Below are 27,180 nucleotides of genomic sequence, written 5' to 3'. Positions count from 1 at the left end.
CGCCTCAGCGCTTCACTTGATTCGACCGCATCTACCAATCCCTGCCCGGGCCGTCCCTAACAGCGCTGATTGTTGGTATGGGTGTGAAGACCTTATGTGACACAAAGACGAGTTCAGCATCTCGTCGACCGTTGCCAGCTTTATTTCAATAGTTTTTATACTGGGAAGAAGTTAAATAAAAAAGAGTTGTTCAAGTATATAACGATTATGCGTAGTTAAAAAAAAAAAAATCGTTAAATCCATTATTCAAAGGAAAGTTCTAAAATTGATCAAACATTCGATTGAGTGATTTTCACTGATATTTTCCTGTTGAGAACTGAGGGAACGTTTATCCTGTATGAATTATGTGTTCCTGATTATTATTTTGCAGATAATATTCACAATCTATATGCTCCATTGTTCTCATACTACGCGTTAGCATATAAACATAAACAGACCTTTTTTAAGAAAGCATTTTTTCAGATTAGGAACCTCAAAACGTGCATTTCGGAAAATATCGGAAGTTTGATATAATCTTATTATTTGCTCTCAAATCTTTAAACAGAACGAAAAATATGAAATAGCAAAGCCAATGTAACTTTTTCAGTATCGATGTATCGAGATGAAAATTTTTCTTCTACGATAGTCTCACATTTTTATTTTCAAAATTTGGTTTAAAAAAAAGTTACCCATTTTTATTCCTTTGAAGGTATACAAAAAAATGTGTAATCCGATTAAATTATTTTAATATTATTTAATGGTAATTTTCTATTGCAAAATTCTATATCTTGTGGAATTTAAGGAAGAGTGATAAAAATAATATACAAAAATAAAAAGTATAAAATATATAAAAAAAATATTCATGACAGATACTGAAGCTAGTTCAGTTCATAAAAAAAAGTCTCCTAAGCTGTGTTTGAGCCTTGCCTTAAACTAGTTTTCAACCCTAACAATAGTGAACATAAACTTAAATATTAGTCATCTGTTATAATTATATTTAAAAATCTGTTTCTAATTCCAGTTCAGTTGTTACTCCTTAACTGAAAATAGAAAGAAATTCTACTAGCATAAGAAATTCTAATTCAGCTGTCTGTTTTAATCTATCACTTATTTTTATTACACTAAACCATGATCTATTTTAGTTTATTATTATTATTATTATTAAACGTGAATCATAGTTGCTTTTACTACTAATTGGGATGTTGCCATTTATCATCATTTGAAACCTTGTTTATTTTTGTACAACATTGACATTATAATTGTGATCATCGTTTGTTATTTTAAAACTGTCACATTTGGCTTAATGGTTTGATATTTATTTTAGTAAAATTTAAAGGAATATATTAGCTAAAGTTCTTAATAACATTTAATTTTTTTAAATATATGGTTTGTTTTTGGTAAAACCTGTGAAGTACTAAGGCTAGAAACCGAGCGACCGTTTTTATAAGATGTGGTTATTGGTTGTTAAACATAACCACGAATGGTCCTTATTTTGCAATTTTTGCGTAATAAGGCTGAAGCCCCTTATTCTATTTTTTTCACCTGGCATTGGCACTTCTAACTCCAGGAGTTGTAGAACCATCCGTGCAGTTTCATTATATTTTCTCTTTCCTCATAGTTTAAATCCCTTGTTTGATTCTTTTTTTTTCAATATCAAGTTGAACCTTTGTAGTAATAATAATTGCTTTGTGTACTAATGAAGGTAATATACATTAACAAAACTTTAGTCCGAGTGTGAAGTTATATAAAAAAAAAGCTAACTAGAACAAAAATTACCACATTTCAAGCAAAATAGTTTTTTTGAAAAATTTGAGTCTTTCACTGTCATTTTCATAGAATTAAAATGATGTAACCAATTGAGTAGTAATGTAATTAATTTTCTAGATTTGGATTTATTCCTCGCACGTACGTGTTACCTCAAGACAGTAAGTTATTAAAGGCTGCTTTTGATAGAGCCGGAGCGAAGACTAAATGGATTGTTAAACCGGTAAGTGTTTACCCTTCTTCATTTTTGTTTAGTTTTCTTTTATTTTTGTTGCAGTTTTTGTTTATATATATTTTTTTTATGAAGACAAAAAACAACTTATTGTTGTAAGATTCAAATTTACTACTCATTGAATAAGTTTAGGTGATAGTAATATTTTATCTCTCGACTTAAGAAAAATGTATTTAAAGCTTTAGTTTGTTAATCTAATTGAAATTAAAGTATATTTCATCGCAATGATTTAACTCTCACGCTTTTTACAGCCTGCTTCAGCCAGGGGAACTGGAATAAAAGTTATACATAAATGGAATCAGATACCAAAAAAAATACCTCTAATTGTACAAAGATATATTTCCAATCCTTATTTAATAAACGGAAATAAATTTGATTTAAGACTTTATGTGTTAGTAACTTCATTTAATCCGTTAAGGGTATATTTGTACGATAACGGGCTAGTCAGATTTGCTTCAGGTATTTTTTTTTTAAAAATTTTATTTATAATATAATTGTTTTTCTATTTTAAACGAGAATCATTAATTTTTTAAAATTTTCATTTTTAGTAAAATATTCAGAAGAAAATGCTACTTTAACAAATCGCTATATGCACTTAACCAATTATAGTATTAATAAGTTAAGCAATAATTACGCACAAAATGAAGATGCTGAAGCTTGTGAAGGGCATAAGTGGTAAGTAACTGGCTTTTATTAATGATAGTATTGTTCCTAAGTACAGGAAACACTTAGCCACTTTTGACTTTAAAATCAGATTTACGGTCACGGCCAACCAGGACTAAAATGAAAAATATACTACTGAAACTGTAAAATTCATACAACAATTTTATTATTATTAGTAATGATAATTTTATAATTACATATTCAGAGTCAAGCATTCGCTCATTCACATTATGTCTAACTTATAAAAATTTATCATACTTAATGAAGCAATCGTACTTCGAAACTGCGAAACAATGAAATTGTTTGATAGCCTCAGTTTCATATTATTATAATTACAGTTAATGTTTTAATTACAGGACAATTCGATCACTGTGGACTTATTTAGAAGAAAGTGTAGATATACCCGCGTTATGGCAAAGTTTAATCGAACTTGTTATTAAAACTATGATAAGTGGAGAATCAGTTATAACACAGATGACCAAAGCACATTTGAATTCACGTTATTCCGCTTATGAATTATTTGGAGTTGATGTTTTATTAGATGAAACCTTGAAACCATGGCTTCTTGAAGTGAGTTGTAAAATGTTATTGTCTATTTTCACTTTGTTTTACCTCAGAATGAAATATTGTAATCGTGCATATTATCGATTTCGTGTTTTATCCGGAAATACGCGTTAGGAAATCGATAAAAAAACGATATATGTAAACAAATTGATCACTACACTTTGCAATCGACCACTTACTGCAGAAATGGTCCTGTAGAAGTAAGGAGAAAAAGTACCTAGTTATGTAAAGGTGTGTGTTAAGTTCTTCAGTGATTACGCCTGGTATCGTGAAGCAATCGAATTTCTGATTCACAGACGGGTTGAAGTTGTATTTTGATTAACTAGACTTTAAAATTGTTGGTATTAAATAAAAAAAAAATATGCTTATGTATCACGATAAACTTTATGAAGCCAAACTGTTAGCCGCGAACGTTTACTGCTATGACTGAAGTTATTATTCTTGGCCGAAATTAATTTCAGGTAAACATATCGCCTTCTCTGCATTCTGCGTCACCGCTGGATATTGCTGTGAAAGCACCATTAGTTACAGACCTTTTGAATATTGTTGGATTTCATATACCAAATATGCTTGGAGCTGATCAAGCTGTAAGTACTCGAAATTGGTTTATTTATTAAACTACTGAATCAATTATGTATAAAAGTATAAGAGAAGTTCACTTTGCTTAAAATGTTGGTTTATAACTAGGCACAGGTTGGGAAAAAATTAGGAATTAACTCTCATTTATTATTTGATAATCGAATGTACGTCGTTGGACTTTCACCAAAAGAAAAAATTAAACATGCTACTTTCTGCAAACTAGAAGATCGGGAATTCGTGAGTATTTTTACCTAATTTACAATTTCTATTCAATAATGACATTTTATATAAATGTTTCTATTATTGCACAGTACCTGGAATCAATAATTGATGATCTAACACCTGATGATATTCGCCATCTTATAATCTATGAAGATGAAATGACCCAGTTAGGAAAGTATGTACCTTATCTCACACATTCTTTTGGCTTTTTCTTTTAGCAATTGTTAAATTCTGATTGATTAATACTCTTTTCTTTTGAGTTTGATTTACCATCAAAAGAATATATCAAATTTTTGAATTCTTTTGATGTTAATTTTGAAATTAAAGACATTTTATCATTTATTTTTTCAATGTTTTGATTTATTTATCTCCAAGTTTAGTGAAATAAATGGTTAAAAACAACTGTTCAAAATGTTATGCAGAAAATTTAAACCCATAAATTATAACCCGGTGATGAACTGTAATGTTAGTAACGAGAGAATTGTCCGGCTACTAACAGTCTCTAAAAAAGGCTCTAAGCCTGAGATTTTGACGTTCCTCAAATTAAAAAAAAAACAATGACCTAGAAATTTAATCCTAATCAAATTTTTGACTTTGATTTCTAAGCGTTCAGCAGGTTTGACACTATACCAGCGCTAATTACACGCTAGTTGACGAGCTCGCGGGTAGAGTTAAAGCGTGTGTCACTTTATTGCAAGTCTAATCCCCTAGAAATTGAAGAGTATTCTGTTATTTTTAAAACAAACTGAAACACTATAATATTGGATCTCACAATACTCCCAACATTTATTTAAAAATAATATTCATTATAAATTTAAAATTAAATTAGGTAGGTAAATATGTTATATAAAATTCTATTATTACCGTTTATAAACTTAATCTTTTTTTTTAGTTTTCAGAAAATTTTTCCTACTACTGAAACTCATGCGTACTTTCAGTATTTAGAAGGAAGTCGTTACTATAATATGCTTTTTGATGCCTGGGAAACCAAATTTCACAATCGTAGATCAGAAGGTATGCTACTTTTCAATCTAGATTTGTTCATAGTATGCTGAGTTTCAACTTGATGATAAAATTCCATTTTTCTATGGAACCTTCTGTAGTTTGTTTCTTTTTTTAATTTTATTTATATTTTTGTTTTTCTACGTTTAAAAACATTTTACTTGATGTATTCTCATGAATCTTAAATTAATGTCCATTCAACAAGACATATTTTAAGGATTTTTGTTTTTTCCAAATGCAAAGGTACAGCAAAAGTTGTAACAATTAAAAAATTGTAAGCTTAAGCTACTAAGCTTACTCCTTAAAATATAGGCCATCATTTTCCATAACTTGTTCACATCTATGAGTCAGCAGTTCGATGGTTTTCCAATAATTTTAGAAGATCGAAACTCGTCACATCCTGTTTTCACTTCCTAATTGTAAATTTTGGCCAACCTATAAGATGTTTAAGAAGCAGAAGAATGGTAATGATAGGGTGCTAAGACTGAACTGGGTCAGGGAAAAGCTCAAAATTCAAATTTACTTTACTGAGATCGTTGAGCGTTTACTAGCCTTGTCAGAAGATGGAATAATTTTTTGGGAAACCAAAAAGTGATGTTAAAAAACACAAAAAAGTAGAAAAAAGATTGTAAATAAGTACAGAGAGGACTAATATAATCGCAATATTCTCAAGAAACAGCTGGAAAACGTCCTCTTAGTTTCCGAATGATGCATAGCATCATTTTTACTTTTCCTTTTCAGGCTACCGAACTAGTATTGCTGGGTCTCCTTTAATAAATTAATTTATTTTTTTTGCAATACATTTAGTAGACCTGCAAGTTTTCTTCCACTTGGTCGGATATCCGGGTTTGCAACTGCCGTCAAAAGTGGTGAATAGTAGTATAGAGGTCTCGGGCGTAACATTCTTTCCTGCATATGTCACATAAATTTGAGCATCACTTTTTAAAACTTCAGTCTCCCCTATTAATTCAGAAGCAACCTTGAAAGCTTGCTGCGTTTCAGCTTTGTGGAATGAAGTGTCGCAAAATTGTCCAAAAGTCTTACAAAATCACATTTTGTTTTCATATGCGGATCGAGCATAAACGAAAGTAAAAGGATAAAAAAAAAAAAACAGGAAACAGTAAGCAAACACTTCAAAATAGGTTGAATAAATAAGGAAAAAACTCGATACTTTCATTATTTAAATAAAACAATATTTTAACACTTTTATGTGGTATTTGAAAAATTATTTCTTTGATTTTAATTGAAGTAATATTTCAGGTATAAAAATTTTGGAGGCAAAGTGCAGGTTACAGATACACTTGGACATATCGCTAGTCGAACCACGTCATACAATGGTAAGGACTTGTACAATATTATTATTACTTTATTGAATCAGTGTTTATCTATTAGCGAGCATACATTAAAATACTTCTTGTAACATATGTTTGAACTGATGAAGTAATCGTCATGTTGTTATTTTATTTTATTTAATACTGGTTTATTTATAAAAGGGGAAAAATTATATTTGAAAACGTTTTCTCGCTTTCTCTAACCTTAGGATTTTATTTTTTAGCCAATGATAACTTTTTGGACTTAAAAGAATATCTTATTTTTATAGTTACTGTTCTTAGATAGACAGATTTTTTTAAAGATCGTTAGAATGATCAAAACTTTATTATAAATTATGAATAATAAGATAAAACCCAGTTTGAAAAATGCTGTGGATTTGAATCACTACGGCAAGGTTCTTGAATTGTTCAGTTCTGCTTCGGTGGTCTGTTGGCAGTTATCAGTCATTATCAGAGAAGTTTTTGGATTTCATTATTCAAAGTTGAAATCGAAAGCCTTACAAAGTACCTACAAACAAATCCGAATCCGTTCAGAAATGAAGTAAACATGCATAATGGTGGCAGAAAAATCAACTACATTATTATAAATACTTCTTAAAAATTTCTGCTTCAAAATCGAATATTAATTAAGAAAGCCATTAATTATTATATTCGAAAATTGCTATTCGGAGGCAGTAACCCTTTCAATGACATTAATAAAGAAATACCTGTAAATATATAAGGCGCCACGGAAACCAAACGGTTAGAGGTAAGGCCCTCAAAGCTAAGATGTATTGTGTGGTATTGTGTTCGATTCCGGTCTAGTACTTGGATTTTATTTAGCGGTTTATATGAGAAATTAATAATTATGTTTACATATGGCCTTGACACCTAATTTGGTTGTTGGACGTAAAGCCTGCCTGAAAAAGTAGACATTACTTTCTTTTTTTTCTTTATATTTATAGTTAAATTAAATTAAGATTACTATAAACGTTTCTTGAGTATTAAAACATGTGAACGTTAAACAACCATGTAAGTTTAATAAAAAAAATATATATATGCTACAATGAGAAATAGCCATAAATCCGGAAGGAAATGTTTGCAACAGTTTTTACCGAGAACTGCAGCGGCGACCATGTTTCCAAAAAATTGGCAAGTTGCGAAAGTCGCTTCAAAGCCTCAAATTGACTTTAAATTATTGTGCCGAGGTTCCCTTTTTGCAAAAATCACATCAGTACGTAGAATCACGTCAGGTTATCAGGAGATGCGCGGTATTTTCCGGTATATCTACAGTTAACTCAGGAATTGGCCAAATTTAAAACTGCCTAAAGCTCGTGAGAATCAGAAACATTGAATTAAATCCAGGAAGGAAATAAACCTAAATTGTTATGATACCATGGTTGTAAGGACATATTTGGCTCCTTAAATTTTATAAATATTGTTAAAAAAGATACTAGAAAAAGTCTTTCAAGACTGAAAATAATTTTATTGAGCGTCATCAAGGGATTCATAAAACGTTAGATAAGTTATCTTGAGATACTTACTAGATTTGGAACCGATTCGAAGGCAAGCGTGGAGCAGTCTCAGGATGTTGGAGCTGATGGACAATGAAAAGGAACTGCAAGAGACAGGAAACTCTTAAATCTGTAGTTGGAATAAGCCGAGTTCCGGCAATCTAAAGAAGACATTCTTTATTGAGAACAAAATGATGGAATAACGTTAAAGAACCAAGAGACCAAATCGGAAAGCAACGATGAAGAAAGTTTGCGAAACCATTTTCATCTTCTCTCACGATGTACTATATCAAGATATTATATAATTATAATTAGGAGGCAATAAATTCCGGTTCTTGAAAATAAATGAATAAAAGAATGCTTCAATTGTAGAGGCAACTTTATCAATCAAAGGGAGTCTAAAAACTAGCAGAAAGTACATAGTGAAACATTTCAATCGGTTCTATGCCCTCGTTCAGGACAACACTAAAACTTAAGTAATGATTCATAAATGCTATAAACTGTTTTTAATAGCCTGGAACTTAGAATATTGGATGATTCATCGTTCTATTTATTTATTTTAAATTTCCGTAATGACTGATTTTGTTAAAATCATGTTTGTAGGCTGAATTTTAGCAAATTTAATATTTAAATATTCTAGTATTTCAAATAGCAAGCTGTATTTATTAATACAGTATTCGAAACACTTATTTTCTTTTTATTATGTTTTTGAAATCTTCATTTCTATAGGTAAATCCAACTTTTGGTTCAAATACATATGAAGTAAGTACTTTTCCCTGAATATACCTGAGTACTATAGAGAAAACAAAAATTAATAAAACTCCAGTGTCGTCCAAACCTCTAGCTTTTGCCTTTGTGAATTGTTCTCTCTTATCACCTTTTGCTAATATTTGTCAAAAGTAATTTTGTGAGTGTTTTTGCAGTTTTATCAGTTTATAAATTAAATCTGAGAAAAAAATATTTATTTCAATCATTGTCCAATTCTATTGTCTTAAAATAATTACTGAATATATTCTTTGTCGGGGATGGATGGGTAGTTTCGCGCTGTGATTTTAAGCATGGTCCCGCATTTAGCTACTGGTTGCTGATAACATTTAGAATGCGTCAAGAACAACAACATGAATAATTTTGAAAGTTATTATCATTATTAATTATAATTACGTAACAAAATAGTAGGGGAAACTAAATTGGTAGTTGGGCCATGGCTAGAAAAACAGGTGATTACTTTACTTTAGTACGGGAAACGAAATATTCTACGATTATTCGACTTGACAGTTTGCTTTGAATATAAAAAAATCTTAAGTAAATATAACATGGAGTGTTCATGTTTTTAATTTTTATGCCATCTAAAACAGCCTTTTATTTCAGCTTACTAAAAATAGCGTTTATATTAAAAGTCATATGAATATGATAAATTTTCTAGGTAAAAAAAAAATTCTCGATTGCACTTTTCCTTCGTAAAATGAAGTGCTTCTAAACTTGAGTAAAAATTCCAATTTGGAGGTAAATATAGATTGTTACATTGTATGTGTAAGTTTTGTTTACTTTTAAAGGAAGAATTGTAATTATATATATTTTCTAATTGGAGTTTTTTCACCGTAAATGCTGTGTACCTTTTGTAAGAAAAGGAAGTTTGTACTATTTGGATTGTATATTTGAGCTATTGTTGGTATCACCAAACTATGTGTTTTTAATTATGTAACTGTGTGTTACTCAAACATTAAAAAAAATCGCATAAATTTCAAATTTGATATTTCGCTTTTAAGGGAACGCGAAGGTTTTTCGTCAGATTCGGTCATTTCAGAAGTCCACTTTGAAGAAAGATTTATTATTATTTTGTTTTTAAATTAAATTAAAAACTGCTCTTACCATTTTCTTTCAACTTTTTACTTGGTTTGCAATCACGTAATATACTTTCTTGACATAAAACATTTTTCTAGGGAAATTAGCCGTTTTATGTACCATGAGATGTACTTATTAAAATTATCCAATATTTAATGAGTTGTTAAAATTCGGAGGTATAAAGAAATGGCCGAAAATGCTTGTTTCATAGGGTTTTTTTTCTCTTTTCCTCTATTTTTTGAAAACATCATCATGTTTATTCTTATACTTAGTAAATTAACTCTCATAAAAATCCCTTTTTGTTTTATTTAAAAAAAAAAACCTAAAGATGAAATTGTTCACCAGAAAAATAATCCTAGTACAGTTCTGACGGAAGTATGGTTTCTTCTTAAGTTAGATTTCTCTGGGTTTTACCTCCTTTAGAACAGTGAGAAAAGAATTCCGAAATTTGAAGAAATTCACTTGATCAGAACTATTTCGAAAGTTCTCTGACAATTTATTTACTTTTCTAATATACTTAACTTTTGTTTAAAGTCTTGTAATGAAAATAGATTTTAAGGAGCTGTTCATCGACCAAACTTCAAGTTTCCCATGTAAAAAAGAAAAACACCATGTTTAAAGAAAAACTTGAGAATTGCATCAAGAGAAAGTGTGCGAGGTTGACCCCAGATTTTTTTTTAGTTAAAAAAACTTTTAATTTCTGTGTAGATGTCGTAAAATTTCTTTTAAAATTATTACAATAATTTAGTTTGTTGCAATGAATTACAAATAGTCGGTTGCTTAGTTACTTGGAGATAGATTGTGGGCTATATTTTGTTCTTTTTGAATGATAAAAAAACATATTAAGTTCTACAAAAGGAATGCCTGAAGCTACATTTATGGAACTGTAAATTTGATTTTAAGTATGAATTCCTTACAGTAGGATTATCGTGTCATTTTTGTCTCAGTACTTTTTCCTAGAAAGACTAGAGGACACGTATTGCTTTAAACTAATCTTCCTTCATAAAAGTATATATATCCTGAATTTGTTTAAAATGGTTGAATTTTAAAAAGAAGAAGAAAAAAAAAAATTTATAATTCTATGTAAACAGTGCCACAAAGTTTGGAATCCTCAGGTAAAAATGATCAGTTTTCCAGAGTTGTTTCACCTACTCACATTTTCATTTATATTTATTAAAATTTATATATAATTTTTATATTTGTAATTTGCATGTCTATTATATAACTATACTGCTGTTTCAAAAAGCTGTTTGTTATAGTGACGTTTTCTCGTCTGTAAATTTGTATATCTATTTTACGTTTTTGGCTTTAATATTTTATGATAACGAATAAATAGGCAATGCTTTGTTAACGGTCTTAAAGAAACAAAAGAATTCACCTTCTTTTTTATAATTACATAATTGGAGACCAATACTTTTGGATTGCTGAAAGCACTGCACACTACGCCTTCCCGTGTTGTTGTTTACAAAGCAAATATGCTATGGATAATTTTTTGCAGCTTCTTTTTCTCTATATTCGCTTCTGCTTTAAAAGGGAGTTTTCACACTTGCTTAAAGTACTTACAAAAAAAAAAAATGCACACCCAGAGGAAGTTAAGTTAAAAGCTTGGAACTTTCAGTTTATTTACAATAGCCTAAGTAATAAATGATTTCAATTGAGGAAAAAATGGCATTATTGGATTACAGAGTTTTAAGCAACTAAGACCAAGTTTTGCGATGAGTCAGCATGTGAAGTGTGGCGCAAAAATATAATTGAAATTCTTTATACCTAACTACAAATCAACCACTGATAATAGATAAAAATGATACTAAAAACAAGTGTGGTTTGAGAAATAAAATCAGCGAGAGTTAACCAACTTCAAAAGGTATGCAAAAAGTAGATTTACTTCAAGAAAACCGCTCATTGGATCGAAAACATTCTTCTGGCATTCATCTTAATGACCAACCATTGAAGTCATTGACCTAGGTGTTGCATGTGAATTGTAAAAGTTTCAAGCCTTTCATTTTTATTTTCGGGTGGTGCAATTTTTTCGGCACGAAGTTTGTATTTGAGGTACGTAGCTATTTAAAAAAATAATAACACCTAAAGGGATATTGTGAAACTATATCTGTCTTTTTTAAAATCATTATATGTTCGTAAATTCGCTTGGCACATTTTCATTATATGTTAATTTTTAAAGCAGCTTTAAGAATGTAAAAAAAAAAAACAAAGTAATTTCACTGTAGCATCAACTAAAAGGAATTTCATTTATGACATGTTGCAATTATCATCCACTCAGATTCCGCCTCAGAAATAAAAAAAAATGTAAATAAGAAGAAGAAGCTACTCATTCCGCGGTTTAATTCATCGTTTTATATTCCCGTTATTTTTAGAGCTGTTCTAAAGCTTAGGCTCTAATAGAATTCTTAAAATGGTGCCTTCATTTAGAAATTGAAAATAGTAAAGATAACTCATTTTAACAGATTTTCTTCATCCAAAATGCCTTTAACTTTTTGTTATATTACTTTATGTTTTCTTTCCTAAACTCTATTCAAAAAAAAAAAATATCTTATCCCATCTTACCGTCCGTAACTATTCTCAACAATGACCTATTCGATCTGCCTACCTGGCTTCTAACAGGAAAATCTTTTCCATCTTCTTCCACTATACTTTTTGTCTTTACTTCATTTCCCAGGTCCTCTTTCACTCGCTTTATCTTTTTTTCTCACTTAAAAGGATTTACGAACTGATCTTTTCTATAAGGGGCCATAATTTTATTAACTATAACATTTATCTTTAATAGAATCTGGCAACTGCATAAATAAATACTTATCTTCTAAAGACATAGCAGTCAAATGTTATTTTTAAGATGGCCAAATCACATCATCACTAGAAAGCAAGTAACTCTAAAGGTCAATACTGAATGTACTTAAAACGAAAAAAACAAAATGTTTATATAAAAATAACTGTGACATATGCTTTCATAACATGCCAATCTATTCTCAGAAATAGAGCGCTTGTTTTTATAACTAATCAACCCAAGATTAAACTTCTTTTTCTGAAATAGTTTTGTTGCTTAATAAAATTCGCTTGGAAATAAATTTGATTCTGGAAATCCTAATTAAAACATATCACTGAATTTAATTAAAAAAATTTCACTAACTGTTGAAATTTCAATCAAACATTAAAAAAGTTTTACGAATGAAATGAGATTCAAGTTCAGAAAATTTCAAATACTGCCCTATGAAAAGTGAGAACAAATAATCATAATATTTTACGTATTTAATTTCCAAAATTAAATCGAAAAAAGAATAGAACTTTAATCTGTTACAAAAATATTTGGTTAATCCTGATTTCCAGTTTAAATTATCTTTTTTACTACAGAATATTTATACTAATTTTTTTTTATTTTTTATCATATAAAATTCTAGTGTAAATTATAAAATGATGCATAGCTAGTACGCGATTTGATTTTTTTCATTGCTTTGCTCATCATGTATTCTACAAGCTGTTTATACTTCGACTTCTCTAGATTTTTTTTCTCTTGCATATTTATTGTTACTAAAAATTTCACATTCTTAATACAAAACTAGTTTCTTTTGTTTTTCTCTCAAAACATATTTATAAATTAACACATTATATGTATAAAGATATATCGTTAAATTAATAAAACCTAATTAGCTTCTCTTCTTGTTTTTTGAGGCGCATGTATTAAGGAAATTTTATCGTCAGTATAAAAAAACGAAGTATTGTAAGTTAAATGGTTTAACCTTTTATAAAATTAGCAACAAATGATAAATAAATAAAAGTCAATGTGTTGTGTAGTTATGTGAGTTCTACAAATCATAGGTAAATAACAGTAGTATAGTTTATTAGACTTTAGTATAATAGGATAGTTGGCAGTTTATCTGTTTAAAAACAATTTTAATTTTTTTGGAGGGGGTACATAGGTGAGATAAAATGTAATCCTATAATTATTTTATATCAAAATAAATTATAAAATCCTAGGTAAATTATGCTTACATAAATGGTTAAAGTTTATTGTAGTAGGCTCCATTTGTGAAACATTAAATCTTGATCTGGCCTGAACAGGGGATTTATCTATACAACCCGTTCTATTGGTATATTCAGCCCCAATAGCTTTACTCTTAATTTAATTTTCCATAATTTCCAGAACACTGTAAACTTACTTGAACACGTAGATGCTTTTACAAGTTTTATTTTTTATTTTTAAATAAAATTGTATGCCTGCTGTTTGTTTATTGTAGGTCACTTGGATTCACTTGAATCGAATAATTATATCTCTAATAAATGTTTAACTACTAACAGGTTAAATTCAAGCAAACTCTCTTTAATTGCACACTTATTTAATTATCCTGATAGTTGTTTTTAACAGATTTGTATTTGGTTTAGAGGTCAAAATAGGTGATTGGCCAGAATTAGCCCACCTTTTTATTGCTGATACATTATTTAGAATAATACAATATGCCAGGGGGAGCTTTTAACTATTTAATTGTTGAAACGTAGGCAAGCGAAACTACTCATGAAAATTAATTGCAGAGATTTATTAAGTATTTTGGGATACATTTATGTATTGTGTTATCACTATTATATATACGTACTTTTAGAGAACGAAAATTCTCTCAGAATTGTGAAGAAGTGTTAGACAAATTTATACTATTCATCTTTTATGGCTGCTCTTCACAGTTAAGTTGATGGTCATGGGAAATATAATATGTAGATGCATATGGAGCCAGTTAAGCTTTTTTTTTTTGACTGGGGAGCAAATTCACTCCACTGTATCTTGATCTTCTGGGATGTCCATCAGGTTCTTTTGGGTCTTTTAATGGGAAAGTGAGAATAAACTTACCAGAGATGTTATTGTATCATAAATGATTATTTGAAAGGAGATTTTTTAGCGAACTAAAGAAAAACTAAAAATAATAATAACGTGATATAGTACCATCTAATTAATCGTCAAAAGTCTCCTAGTCTCCCTGGCATTAAACAAAATCTCCAAATTTATATAAATGAAGTAATAAAAATGAAACACCCCCTTAAGTTACAAAAATGTTAAAAACAACTTCATTTTGTTGTCCGCATTGAGTGTGTTTGTCTAGTCAAACTTGATGTTATAGTAGGCATAGAAGCGGTTTGTTGTAGTACAATATTTATATTTTTAATGACTTATATGAAAACATGACCAAGATTTTCTATCTATATTTACAGGCGGATTTCCCAATTTTATTATACAAATGTTTAGAACAGAAATTTATTACAGATAGGTAATCTAATTCCAGACTATAGGCCTCTTTAGGGAAGATTTAAATTTGGACTAAAAGTCCATTGATGGAAGTAAGTGTTGTTAAAATTTCTTGCCTACTGGCTTTTATGACCACGCTGAGGTTTAATATTGTTGGCTGCAAACAGTCCACTGGTCTTAATTGACAACAAACTTCTGTTTTAGGCTATATTCGGTCAAATTAAACTCATCAATCTTGTCTCTTTCTTGACCAAAATAGCCTTGCAGAGGACGTAAAAAATTTTGTAGCTAGTTAGTTAGCCTTCTTAGAACCGCTATAAAACAAACGTTTTAAAAGACAGGTGAAGGAAGATCTATTGCTAAGTCTTGGCCAGGCACAAAAGTAAATGTACCCTTTTGAACCAGAATGGTATTTAAGTGAAATTTGGCTGGTATACTTTTAGAAAGATGCTACAAGAAAAGTAGATCCATTCTTTTTGTAGAGCACCGAATATCATTGAGATTTAGACACAATAGTATTATTACATACAGATTTCTCAGCCACCTGAGACACATGTTCATTCAACTATGCGCACTGCTTAATGCAAAAACTTGTAAGTTAAAAAATATTAAATAGATTATTTTCAATTTCAGATTTGTACTCCTGACACTCCTAATTTATATGAAGATTCACCTAGCAGCAGCGACAGTCAAAATTCCGATTCAGGTAACAGGTGAGTATATTTATTTATGACAATAACGATTTAATTTTTTTTAAAATGTATTATTTTTATCGACTATTTATTTTTTCAGTAAAGTAAAGAAAAATGGAAGTCAATGTAAACAGTCATTCGTCGTGTTTGATGTAAACAAAATTCATACCGATCATCATTTTTGAGGAACTTGATTGTTCTTGTTGTTTTGATTATATGATTGCAGTAATAAATTGTTTTTTATTTATTCGCGTTATTATGTTATTTCCGCTGATTATTAAACTTCTGTAGATTTTGCAAATTAGTATCATTCAGTTACTAGTTATATTTAAATTTAACGTAACATAAATGACTTTTTCGCACTGTCGATTAATCGAAACACTAGATGTGGCCTAAATTTTTTTTTGCTTAAATGACATTATCCATAATTACGTATAATAAAATAAAATATATTTATGTATTTTTTTTTTTTAAGTTTCAACAGGGCTAAATATTTATAACAAGATCATTATAAAGTTTCTTTGTCGCCATATTTTTAATGATTGTTGACAATGTTGTGGTATAAATTAGGAACAACACGAGTAAGGAGATGGAGATGCCAGGGGCGAGAGTTTTCATCGTTAATTTTGTGATCTGTCGGTTGGGGTTAGCATAGAACTTTAGAAGGGAATTAGCCCCTTTAGCCTTGGCTGTCAAATGCCTTGTATTGCGAGCTTTTTTGCTTAATGAAAGGATTATTGTCTCCAATTGGTAAAAATAATTCACATGCAGTCCTACAGTGCCGAACAACTCGTAAGTTAAGTTATCTTTATTTAGGAATGTCATTTCATTACTGCTAATCATAATCGAATGAAAAGAAAATGTCTTTTGTGGCCAATCTAGGAGAAGAAAGTCACAACTAGTTTGACGTTGAGAAGCTACGGAATGTCTCGTAGAGAAAAGTGTTCGATTACTGTCTAACTTAGGAGAGGTTCGTGGCTTCTATTCGTTTTGTCACGGGCCATGACTACTGGCAGGCCTACTATTCATATCCCTAGCTATCATGTTGTGACAGCTGCACAACTTTAGACATGTTCAGTGTGATGCACTTTAGGAGACGCCACCTCACCGTCTATCCCAGATTGTGCCGTTAATCAAATGTTCCTGTAAAATGTTTAATATGAAAGATCTTCATGTGTGCTATGATTATTTCAAGTTATACTATTCATAATAGTTGCAGTCTTTTTATTACAGCAAGATATAGAAGGAACACCAGCGAAATACAAAGTTAGAGCTCCCTATGATTTATTTATTTTTTGTTACTAATTTATTTGTTAGAGCTAGTTTATTACACTTGTTTACACATAATCACACACACCTTTTTCTAAAAATAATTTTTTCGAACTATGGGACCTCAAAACTGGTATTTCAAGTAAAAACTCATTATTAAAATTTGATTTAGCTTAACGCTATCGATGAACATGCTGAGATTATAAAATTTTAATTTGCTACCAAAATATTTAAAAGTTTAAATTTGTCAGGTATTGTAATAAAATAATGTGACCCACACTAAATTTAGTTTCCTACTCTAAATTTTGATTTTGTATGTTTTTATATTTTGTTTATTTATTTATATATATCAAATATATTAACTTTTCTTTGTACTACCAAAGTGTGCACGTTATGCACTCATTGCGGGGTGGAACTGAGCTAGCTTGCTTCATTACGCTTTATCATGGTCGTAATACTAAAAAATTTAATAGTTTGGTTAATATATTCCAAAGGTCTTTATTATTATGCCAGTCACACCTCCATATAACAGTCTACGAGCAAATCAGACGGATAACAAACACGCTAACTAGGAAAAGTAAAATTTGAACAAGCTAACTAAGAAAAAGAAAATAAAAAGTCATCTAATATTGATAGAAATACATTAAACAATAATTTAATTCAAATAAAAATCAATCCATAAAGTTATGAAATGAAAATTTAGGGCATTAATGAAACCCTTCAATCAAAGGCCAGGGTTTAACTAGATTTATTTTTTTTATGTAGTCGGTTAAACACTAGAATGACGTGAGTTCCAAGAGTTTATCAATAATAAAGTAATCTCTTACATGATTGAGGTATTAAAGACTTCTTTTTATTTACTTTTATATATTTGTTTTAATAAAATATTTTACTTTGCTGAGTTTATTTTAGTTTTACTTGAAGAGAGAAAGTAAACGCAAAATTTTAATTTATTTTAATTGGAAAAGTGTTAAGAGAATCTCAGTACATTTGAGTAAATAAAAGATGTCAACTTTGTTTGAGACCATTAACATACATATGTTTGCTTATCATGCTGACCAAAAATTTCCGTATGATACAGTTTTCTTCTATACTGTGCTAATTATCGGAGTTATAAGGGTTAGTGCGCAATGTTGAGAAGCAGGCCCATTTTGCTAATTTAAAAAAATTCACATCGTTAATAATTTCAGGATTATGGCTGATGAGTGATATTTCGCCCCAGTTTACGATGTTTAATTGGTAGTTAACATTAAGTCCTACCTGAAAAAATAGGCGATTATATATTATATCTCAGTGTGTGACAGATTTTGTGTGAAGTCAAATTCTCTACGACAAACTCCAACCAAATAAGCGCGTTACGGTTAATAAAATTAACTGTAACATATATCAATATATTCAATCTAACAAAAGATTATCAAATAATCACCTTCATAAATAAATGTTTTACTATTTCACACCTAAATTTGAAAAGAAATCTTTCATCAGGGAATATTTTAAAACTAATAAATGTTGAGTTACACGGCAAATTTAAATAAATATTGTATATAACATTATTTAAGCTAAGTTTTAATACCATCTAGATTTTGTGGTAGTTATTTAATTCTAATTTCAGGAATAAAGATACAGTTCAAAAAGAAGTTGATAAGATTTAACTTTTAACAAGACGAGCTATGGAATTTTGTAAGGTGCGTTTTTAACTTGAATTTTTTACCTTATTCATCAAATATTAATTTGAATAACTTTGAATCAATTTCAAACAACTAATGGTTACTCACTTATTATTTAATTAAAAGGTTAAATTACAAAAACAAATCACTTTTCTGTAGTGTAAACTTTAAGCCTTTAAAAAACTCTACACTATTCTTCAGCATGCTCTTGATTGTACTGTAAATAAGCTTTTTTGAAAAAATAATATTGAATGAGGTAGCTTTGCACTAACTGAAGTGAAAATAAAAAATATTTGATATGAATATCATTCCTTTCTCTTATGCAACTTAAAAGTTCAATTTTTCTTGAAGCTTAGATCGTTTGTTAAATTTTAGTTGCTTTCTATATTACTAAAAGATGTCACTTTCTTGAAAGAATCTTGTTGCCTTGGCTACTCTTATTCAATAATTTAAAAGAAAGAGAAAGAAAAGAAAATAGTTGAAACAAAAGTAAGTAGCATTCGTAAGTACGAAGACATCCTTAATGTCTTGGAAGGGGGGATCACAGAAATTAAAAAAAAAATAATATGCTTTTCTAGATAGCGTTTTCCTGATGTGAGAAGCAGACGTCATATTTTCAAAGAAATTGGTGTCCGATGGGAATCCCAGCCAGGCGGCACTTATACTAGAGAATCCGCACAATTAATATGTAGATACAATTAAAGAAATCGCTTGAGTTAAACAAGCTCCACTAGCTTCTTTTTAACAGCCAAGAGTTCATTCTATACCTTTTATGCTATGAATCTGCCTGCGGTCTGAAATCACTGCCGCCAAGATAGCAAATATGGAACTGTAGCTGTACCTTTTCCAATTCTAAATCTAAAGTAACACTTGCGCCATAAGTTTACTTTCTATAAATTAGGGGGGGTTTTGGAAATCCGAACAACATTTCACAGATTATCCTACAGAGAAATGTGTACCCCTTCAAGACACTTACCTAGAATGAATTTTTTCCCCAAAAATGTTTCAATAGATGTTATAGGCCTGTGTTGTGAGGATTCGTAGAATTAATGTTAGAAATAATAATAGTTTTTGAGAAAATCGCAAAAATATGTTAAGTGATGTGGCAATTTTGGTTGGCCAAATGTAACTAAAACAATATTGTTGAGTCTAAGACGCCCTATAAGCGAGAAAACTAAGTAAAGAAATGAGTGAAAATTTGAAACCAGAACGTTTTAATTACATGGTTACTGGAACAATACCAACGAGTGGCAGAAGAGTAAAATTCAGTGAAATAGGTCATAAAAGGAAGCCTTATCCCAACTCTTTGCTATCCTATTACCTAAACTGAACTTTTCTAAGAAACATTTATAAATATCTATTTTGTGAATTAGTAACATAGTTTAAAGAAAGAAATGTCTGAGAAATTTACCTTAAATCAGTAATGAAATCTCGTTCGAGAGATAATCTTTATCTTCCTAAGATTTTTTCCAAGGGAGTTCAGAAACTTTAAGTATGACCTTTCTACAAGTTTTCCTTTTCTAAACCAGGGAATACAATACCATGTAACAACAAATTTTTTTTTTTTTAAATTCAGAAATTTTCGTATATTTCCAATGAAAATCCATTTTAAAACTGCATGATTGCAGGATTTCTCTTACATTGGGTAGTTATAAATAAGTGACCTTAAAAATAAATTTGTAATCTAACATAATTATTCTTCAAAAATATTTAAATTAGAATTTACTTCTTTACAGTCATCAAGACAAAAGGTACGAGAACATTCCTCACCAAAGTCGCTTCACAGTTTGTTTTATATTATTATTACTATTTCTTTTAACGACCTGTGTATTGTTTTCAATCTAGTAAGATAACATTTTATGTAAAGTACTGTATTTTATATAGATAACAAAACTTAAGCGAGCAAATTGTAATGCCCGTCCACATAGAATATGTTCATAGTATTTATTGTATTTTTGTAGAACATTGTTTCCAATAGTTTTCTTAAGTTAATAAATAGAAAAAAAAGGATGTTTAAACTAAAAGCATGGAAATTAAAATGTGAAAAAAATGAAAGCACTAAATTTTAAAAATAAAAATTGATAGAAATGAATTGTTAATTTAACTGAATTTTATTTTTTTTTTAAAGTGCCTTCCTTAAAAGTGACTTTCAAAAAAAAAAGTGAAAAAGATCAGTGTAGATTTCTCTAATAATACGATATGGATCTAACAATATAAATTTAAAAAAACTAATAACGCCATGAATTGTTGATTGTGGTAGCAATATTTTTTAGATTAGTCTCGTATTTATGTGATATTGCCTAAAAACAAGAAATAAGAAAAAATTACGGTTTGTATCCTGTAGTTTATTAAAAAATTCAGGTTTGTTAATTTTATTCTTCCACTTTATCTAACTGCTCACTTATTCATACTATTTTTGCTCACTAGTGTTTAAAATAATTAACAGTTACACCAAAATTTTTTCTAAAATAAAAATGTAAATTATACATATTTATTGTAGATTAAATTGTGATAGCTAAAGTCATTAATAACCGCAATTATTTGATAAATCTTAATGAATAATTCCTAAAAATGATTTTTTCTTGTTCTATTTAATTAAAATAGTAAACTGTTTTTTAATTGCTATAAAAGCCGATCATTTTCATGGATATTTCTCTTTTTAATATTTGAAAAAATTATTTTCACTAAATTTGAAAAAGTAACGAAGAATTGTTTAAATTGCTTATGTATAATGAAAAACAGTTTATTGGACAACATATTTACCCTATCACAATAGTCCATTAGGGATGTTTGTTGTGATTTAATCGTCGAAGGGTAAAATTGCAAAAAGTTGTAAAAATGTGCACTTGTTTTTAAGAAGACCTATTCAATATCATTGCAGATCCATTAAGTTTTCTGTTTCATTTTTAACAGCATAAAGGGAGTATCTTTAAAAACGAATCCACTACGAACTTAAAAAAATCTATTGTAGCTCCCTTATTGTCAGTTTTTATTTCAAGTATGACTGCGTCTTGTAAAATTGTATGCTAGGGAACATGATGTTAGTTTACGTGTGGATTTGCTAAATCCAAAGGTGGCGCATACATAAATTACCACTGTATAGGCCCTATGGGAACTGTGTTGGGTGCTGTTTGAGTTGTTAGTCTGGGTACCTACAGGTCTGCCAAGGTCTCTAAAGAAGAAGGGGCTAGTCCATTTTATCAACCAAGGAAGGGGTAAATATAAAAGGATCATTATATCAACCAAGGAAGGGGTGATTTAGCTCTTTATTTATTTTTTTTTTTTAGAGTACACTTATTTTGTAAATTATTTGAAAGAATACAAAAATTAAATTAAAAAATATTTGTTGTAATTTATTCTCTTTAGTTAGTGGAATAAATTAAAATTAATTTAATTTATTAAATTAAATTAAAAAATATTTGTTGTAATTTATTCTCTTTAGTTGGTGGAATAAATTAAAATTAATTTAATTTATTAAATTAAATTAAAAAATATTTGTTGTAATTTATTCTCTTTTGTTGGTGGAATATGGTCGAATGCAATTGAAGATCTGTTCTCGGCTTGAGTTATAACCCTTGTAACCCTCTATCATTCTTTTACAAACCGAATCTATTTTAATTTTTTAAATTTAATTTCAAATATTGAATGTGGTTGAATCATAATATTTTTCTGATATTTAGGCTCTGTGTCCTATACCTTGCTTTCTTGGCCTAACATCTGGTATCCTCTGAATGCAATGCTGATTTTATATATATATATGACAGCTACATCGTGGGGAATTCCATTCAAATTGCTAAGAAATTTGCCCATCAGCCTAATCGTTTCCCTCACTCTGCAACGGAGAGAAAGTTTTTAGAGATGCCATTTCTTGAGGATTCCAGAAGACTTTACAGCTTTATGTTTGTTGATGTGAGAGGTACTTGTTCTTGAAATCCAGTGCACGAAATTTAAAGGAAATCGTTTTAGTAATCTTTCAAAATCTTGCGGACTGTACACCAAGTTTTCCCTCAGCGATTTCATTCTAGTTTGAAGTAAAAAAAAGTATCTGGCGGTTAGTAAATGGTAAGCGAGACCTGAAATATATAAAAATCTATATAATATTGTAATTTATTTTACAATTTTTTTAGAAGTTTATTTATTACTAAAAGTTTTTTGTTTTTTTAGCGTTAAAAAAAATTGTATTGCTTCCTAAATTTCATGTCTACTTTGTAAGCTGAATATTGCAATTAAAAATATTTTTATTTCTATTTACATTTTTCCAAAACAACAAAAATTAAGCGAAAGATTAATAAAGTTTAATTCATTTATAAGACAATCTTTTCATCAATTTCATATTTATATTAAATTAAAATTGTGAAGTATGTAATGTGATAGAGAAAAATAGACGCGAAAATAATTAAACAATTAGTAAAACGTAGTTAAAATTGTCCCAAAAAGATGTAAACAAAATATAGTAATTTGAAATAATTATTATTATATGTGAAAATTTGTTGTTGATATATTGAACAATTTTTGTTTTTTGTTCTTATGGCGTGTTCAATGCTTTGATTTGAATAAGCGTTTTGTGCCAAGCTACCTGAACATCAGTTTGTATTTTTTTTTTTTTTTTTTTTAAATAATCTTTAAAGTGTGTTAGTAAAAATCATTGAGTTGCATTTTTTTTTCTCTTTCAAAGAAAAAACATTACAACAGATTTTATCCAGTTTGATGTTGTTTTTCTCATTATCTCTTACAACGCAAATAAGGGGCAAAGAAGAATAGAAGTTACAGTATTGAACTGTGTATCGGGATGGTATCCATAATGTGTTTATGTAGACTGCGTAGTTTGTAATCTTACAGTATACAAAGGCATGTTAAAAAAATTACTTTTTTTTCTCTTGACCAAATTGTGTCTCGGGAGCGACCTAGAGACTTCTCTAGTAGTCAATTTCTTCAGCCCTATCTTTTTTTTGTTTGGTTTTCTGAGGGTTTGTATAAGTCTCGCGCCTAGAATAGGTTACTTATCAACGAAATACAAGATTTTGTATTTATTTTGTTTGAAGGGGCTGAGCTTCACCGAACAGTAGGCTACATCCTACTTTGCTTCTCGATTTCAAGTCCTTATTCCCAAGGCAGATCCTCCATTTCTTTGTAATAACTATACCAAATACCTACTTAAAACACTCATACTATCTCTTCCCTTTCAATTTCCTTTCCTAGATCGGATTCCCTTTTTCCTAGGTTGATAAGCAAAGCAGTTTGACCACGGTCACTCTTCATGAACAAACACTTTTATTCCTCTCATTCCTACATCGTTTCGCCAACACTCTAAATTTAGTAAAGTAGATGATATGCTACTCCACCCTACTTCAAACTTTTTCCAGCCTCTTATCTTAAAAATATTAAACAAAAGAATTTAATTTAATTGAGAACTTGAACAGCTGTAAACAAAGAAACTCACTAAAGAATATTTTTCTAACGTAGTCGAATTGATTTGTTAAGATCTTGATTCCCACTTTGAGTTTGAAAGAATTCTTCTAGTGCTTTTTTGTAAATACTTGTGCGGAGAGTTAAAAAGAAAAAGAATTTAAACGTAAAAAATTATAATAACAAGAGAGATAAATAAATTCGAAAAGTAGTTAGCTGGATAACTTCTCTATGGTTATCAATTCATTTACTGAAAGAAGAAAATGAATTTCAATCAAATGAAAATAGTTTCTTACTTCTGAAAAACATTCTGAGTGCTAGTAAAATAAAATAAAACCTACTTTTTGTATTCACTTACTTAAATTAAAATTCTATTAGAGAAACAGAAAAACAGGTTAAATGTTTTGACCAAAGTGGGTAATAAATTTTTTGAATCCAAAACTGAGCAAGTTCTACAAAAAAAAACACTTTAGGTTGTATGCAACTGTGACCAATACCGAGGAGGTACATACAGTTAGATTTCAGTTCCTGCAATATGGAAGTAATTTCTGGTTTGTGAGGTCTGCTAAGAAGACAAAAAAAAGAAGAAGTGATTTTTCGCCAATATTTAAAAAATTTACTTATCTTGGAACTAATATTCTTGAAAATTGGGTCTCTGAAAGCTTCTCTGTAGGAGTAATTAACGCTTCGTGGCTTTCGCTGATTCGTTTTAATATATACCACTGCAGTAAACCCATGTTTAAACCTTCTTGTGGAAACCAATAGTAATAAATTTGTATCGCTTTAACACAACTATTTTGCCAAACTCTCCTTTGATTTTTTAAAATAATTTTACAGTAATCTGAAGAGAACATCTTGCAACCCCTAATAAAATATTTGTGATCGTCTAAAAAGCAAGGAACCTCTTATTAAAGTTTACGTTAAATTTGATGCCTAAACAAAAGGCTTGCGTAATAAGCGTCTTCTAGACCTTTGATGTGTCGAAGAGGCGATTAGAGTTTTGTTATATTGTTAAAAGATTCACACTGATGATATTTATCAGGGCATGCCAAATTGTCATTTACTAGTTAATATCTTCTGTGAAAAAATTGAGGAAACATTACTGCCCATGATGTTATAGACTAAATCATAGCAATAAGGAATTTTCTAATTTACAAGTATTTATAGTTGGTTTTTCCTTTGATAATCTGATTAATAACTGAAATTTTTAGAAATCTCATTTTAATTTATAATACAAAAGGAAGGTAAAAATACCAGAAAAATGAAAGAAAAATCGCGAAAAATATTTCCTAATCAATTCATAAATTGATTAAATATTTTGATGACATTTTGCCAATTAAAATTAAATGTTTAGCAATTATTTAGCTATAAATTTAGGAAACAAGTTTAATCAAAATTTTGAGAATGTATTTTAATTATGAAAATTCATTTTTACTTTCTTTATATTTATTTTATTTTATTTATTTAATAGAAAGGAAGACTGTCAGTTTGTTAAATTGTTTGAAAAAGTTTTGATAAACATTTAAATATGTCTTCAAAAATATTAATTATATTTTTATCATAAATTTTAATTATATTAAAAACTGTTTCGTCGATTATAATAATTTTTAATGTCAACTATCTTTTTCCAAATATTATAACTTTTTACTAAAATGATAGAAAAAAACTATTTGTATTAATTTATGTAGATAAGTTTGACACAATATTGTTCGCCTTACATTTTTATGCGATCTCATTTGGTTAAAAAAATTAAAATAAATAAATGAGATTTGTTTGTAGATTAGAATCACGATATAATGATTATTTCTGTATGTTTAAGTGGCCTTAATAAAATTTTTTTTTCATTTTGTCGTTAAATTATCTGAAAAAAAGTGACTAGAATTATCCTTTTTCAGAGTAATTGAATGAATATCAATCCTTCTTTTAAGAAAATAGAAAAATTTGATTTGAAAATTCCTCGCCTTATATATTCCAGCGATTTTGATAATTAAATTTTCGTCGAACTCTCAATTATTGCAAAAAAGAAAATTTACTTCAATGTTTCAAATTTCACTATAATGCATAGCTACTGTTGAGGAAAGAGTAGCGTCACAGATCACCCAGAAAACCACAATTTCATTACTATGAGAAAAGCTTTTATAAAAAAAAAAGAAAAAAAAAGAAGAGTAATCTTTTAAATCAGTTTAATGAGGCAGCCATAATGTAATTTGTTTGTAATATGTTTAATCTACATTAAAAATTTGCATTATTTCCATTTCCTTATTAGAATTTCTTCTATAATTCCGAACACTAATATTTAGGAGAGCTAAATGTTTATAGATCGTTATTTTCGTTTGTCGCATTAATTTTTTAAGGACTATGTTTCAGGTCTTCTTTTTTATTATTAGTTGAAGGTACATTTTGGAAATATATAAGAGCTAACATATTTATGTTTTCAAAAAAAGACCAATTGAAAACGAGACTCACTCAACTGTAGGCACAACCATTTCATTCAATGAAAGGCCAGGTGTCAAAACTTAAGATTTTATTCTTATATAAATTTCGTTTAAAGGCTTTATTTCGCTTATGGAATCACGATAACCCTCAACGGCTAATTTTTATTTAAATTACACAAATTTTGTAATAAAATTTTCAAAATTGCCAAACTACTTAATATTTTATTCAAAGAGGTAATGAATGATAACGCGGCTTGTTTCATCTAGAATTGTTCTCAATGCCTATTTCTACAAATGCAATAGAATTTCACTATAAGGCAAAATTTTACATAGCTACCAAATTCACTGTATCTCTTAGGAGAGCTTAAAAATGTTCTAGTAAGTATTTAAATAGCTAAATGTTCTTCTTTTTTATTATTAGTTGACGGTACATTTTGGAAATAACGACAGCGCAAAATCCATCTTCGAAATTTTCTGTTTGTCTCTATGGGATCTCTTAGTTGTATTCCATCATTAAATTAATCCCACAATGCGCTATTTTCATTGTCTTTACTTTAAGCAAGCTTACATCAACGTTCTACATCTAACTCCCTTGGAAAGGTTTACCTTGAAGCTTTTACCTTCGCCTGTAGTGAGCGACTTTAATAGAGGAGAGATCGATGAAATCTCGATGTAAAAAATCTGCAGGAATGCTCATAAGGTTCCTCATAAAAGAGTAGCGAGGAAGTAAAAAAATATCTTAGCCGAACATAGAGGTGCTTTGTCCTGTTAGTGGTGTTACTTTAGTAAACTTAGTAT

General features: G+C 29.2%; 1 protein-coding gene across 4 annotated transcripts in view; it reads left to right on the top strand.

The window, feature by feature from the left end:
* The window catches only part of LOC141451535 (tubulin polyglutamylase ttll-4-like), a 29,729-nt gene extending 3,935 nt beyond the window's left edge, over nucleotides 1–25,794 (top strand). Inside the window, exons 9-21 of one of the 4 annotated variants that reach the window (XM_074122985.1) lie at nucleotides 1,864–1,966; nucleotides 2,227–2,434; nucleotides 2,524–2,650; nucleotides 2,995–3,208; nucleotides 3,664–3,789; nucleotides 3,890–4,018; nucleotides 4,093–4,178; nucleotides 4,896–5,017; nucleotides 6,266–6,342; nucleotides 10,763–10,786; nucleotides 15,547–15,626; nucleotides 18,487–18,559; nucleotides 20,278–25,794. In XM_074122985.1, coding sequence (XP_073979086.1) covers nucleotides 1,864–1,966; nucleotides 2,227–2,434; nucleotides 2,524–2,650; nucleotides 2,995–3,208; nucleotides 3,664–3,789; nucleotides 3,890–4,018; nucleotides 4,093–4,178; nucleotides 4,896–5,017; nucleotides 6,266–6,342; nucleotides 10,763–10,786; nucleotides 15,547–15,626; nucleotides 18,487–18,526 — 1,336 coding nt within the window. In that variant the 3' untranslated portion in view covers nucleotides 18,527–18,559; nucleotides 20,278–25,794. Of the gene's footprint in view, nucleotides 1–1,863; nucleotides 1,967–2,226; nucleotides 2,435–2,523; nucleotides 2,651–2,994; nucleotides 3,209–3,663; nucleotides 3,790–3,889; nucleotides 4,019–4,092; nucleotides 4,179–4,895; nucleotides 5,018–6,265; nucleotides 6,343–10,762; nucleotides 10,787–15,546; nucleotides 15,627–15,705; nucleotides 15,853–18,486; nucleotides 18,560–20,277 lie in introns of those variants that run through there. The other 3 variants (XM_074122986.1, XM_074122983.1, XM_074122984.1) reach the window with 3 other exon arrangements.
* The last annotated feature ends 1,386 nt before the right edge of the window (nucleotides 25,795–27,180 follow it).

This window comes from Rhodnius prolixus, unplaced genomic scaffold (assembly GCF_049639745.1).
Source record: "Rhodnius prolixus isolate KJV_2025 unplaced genomic scaffold, Rpr scaffold_8, whole genome shotgun sequence".
In the NCBI taxonomy this organism is placed as follows: Eukaryota; Metazoa; Arthropoda; class Insecta; order Hemiptera; family Reduviidae; genus Rhodnius; species Rhodnius prolixus.
The sequence above is the reverse complement of the archived record's forward strand: the minus strand, read 5'-3'. Positions and strand labels throughout refer to the sequence as shown.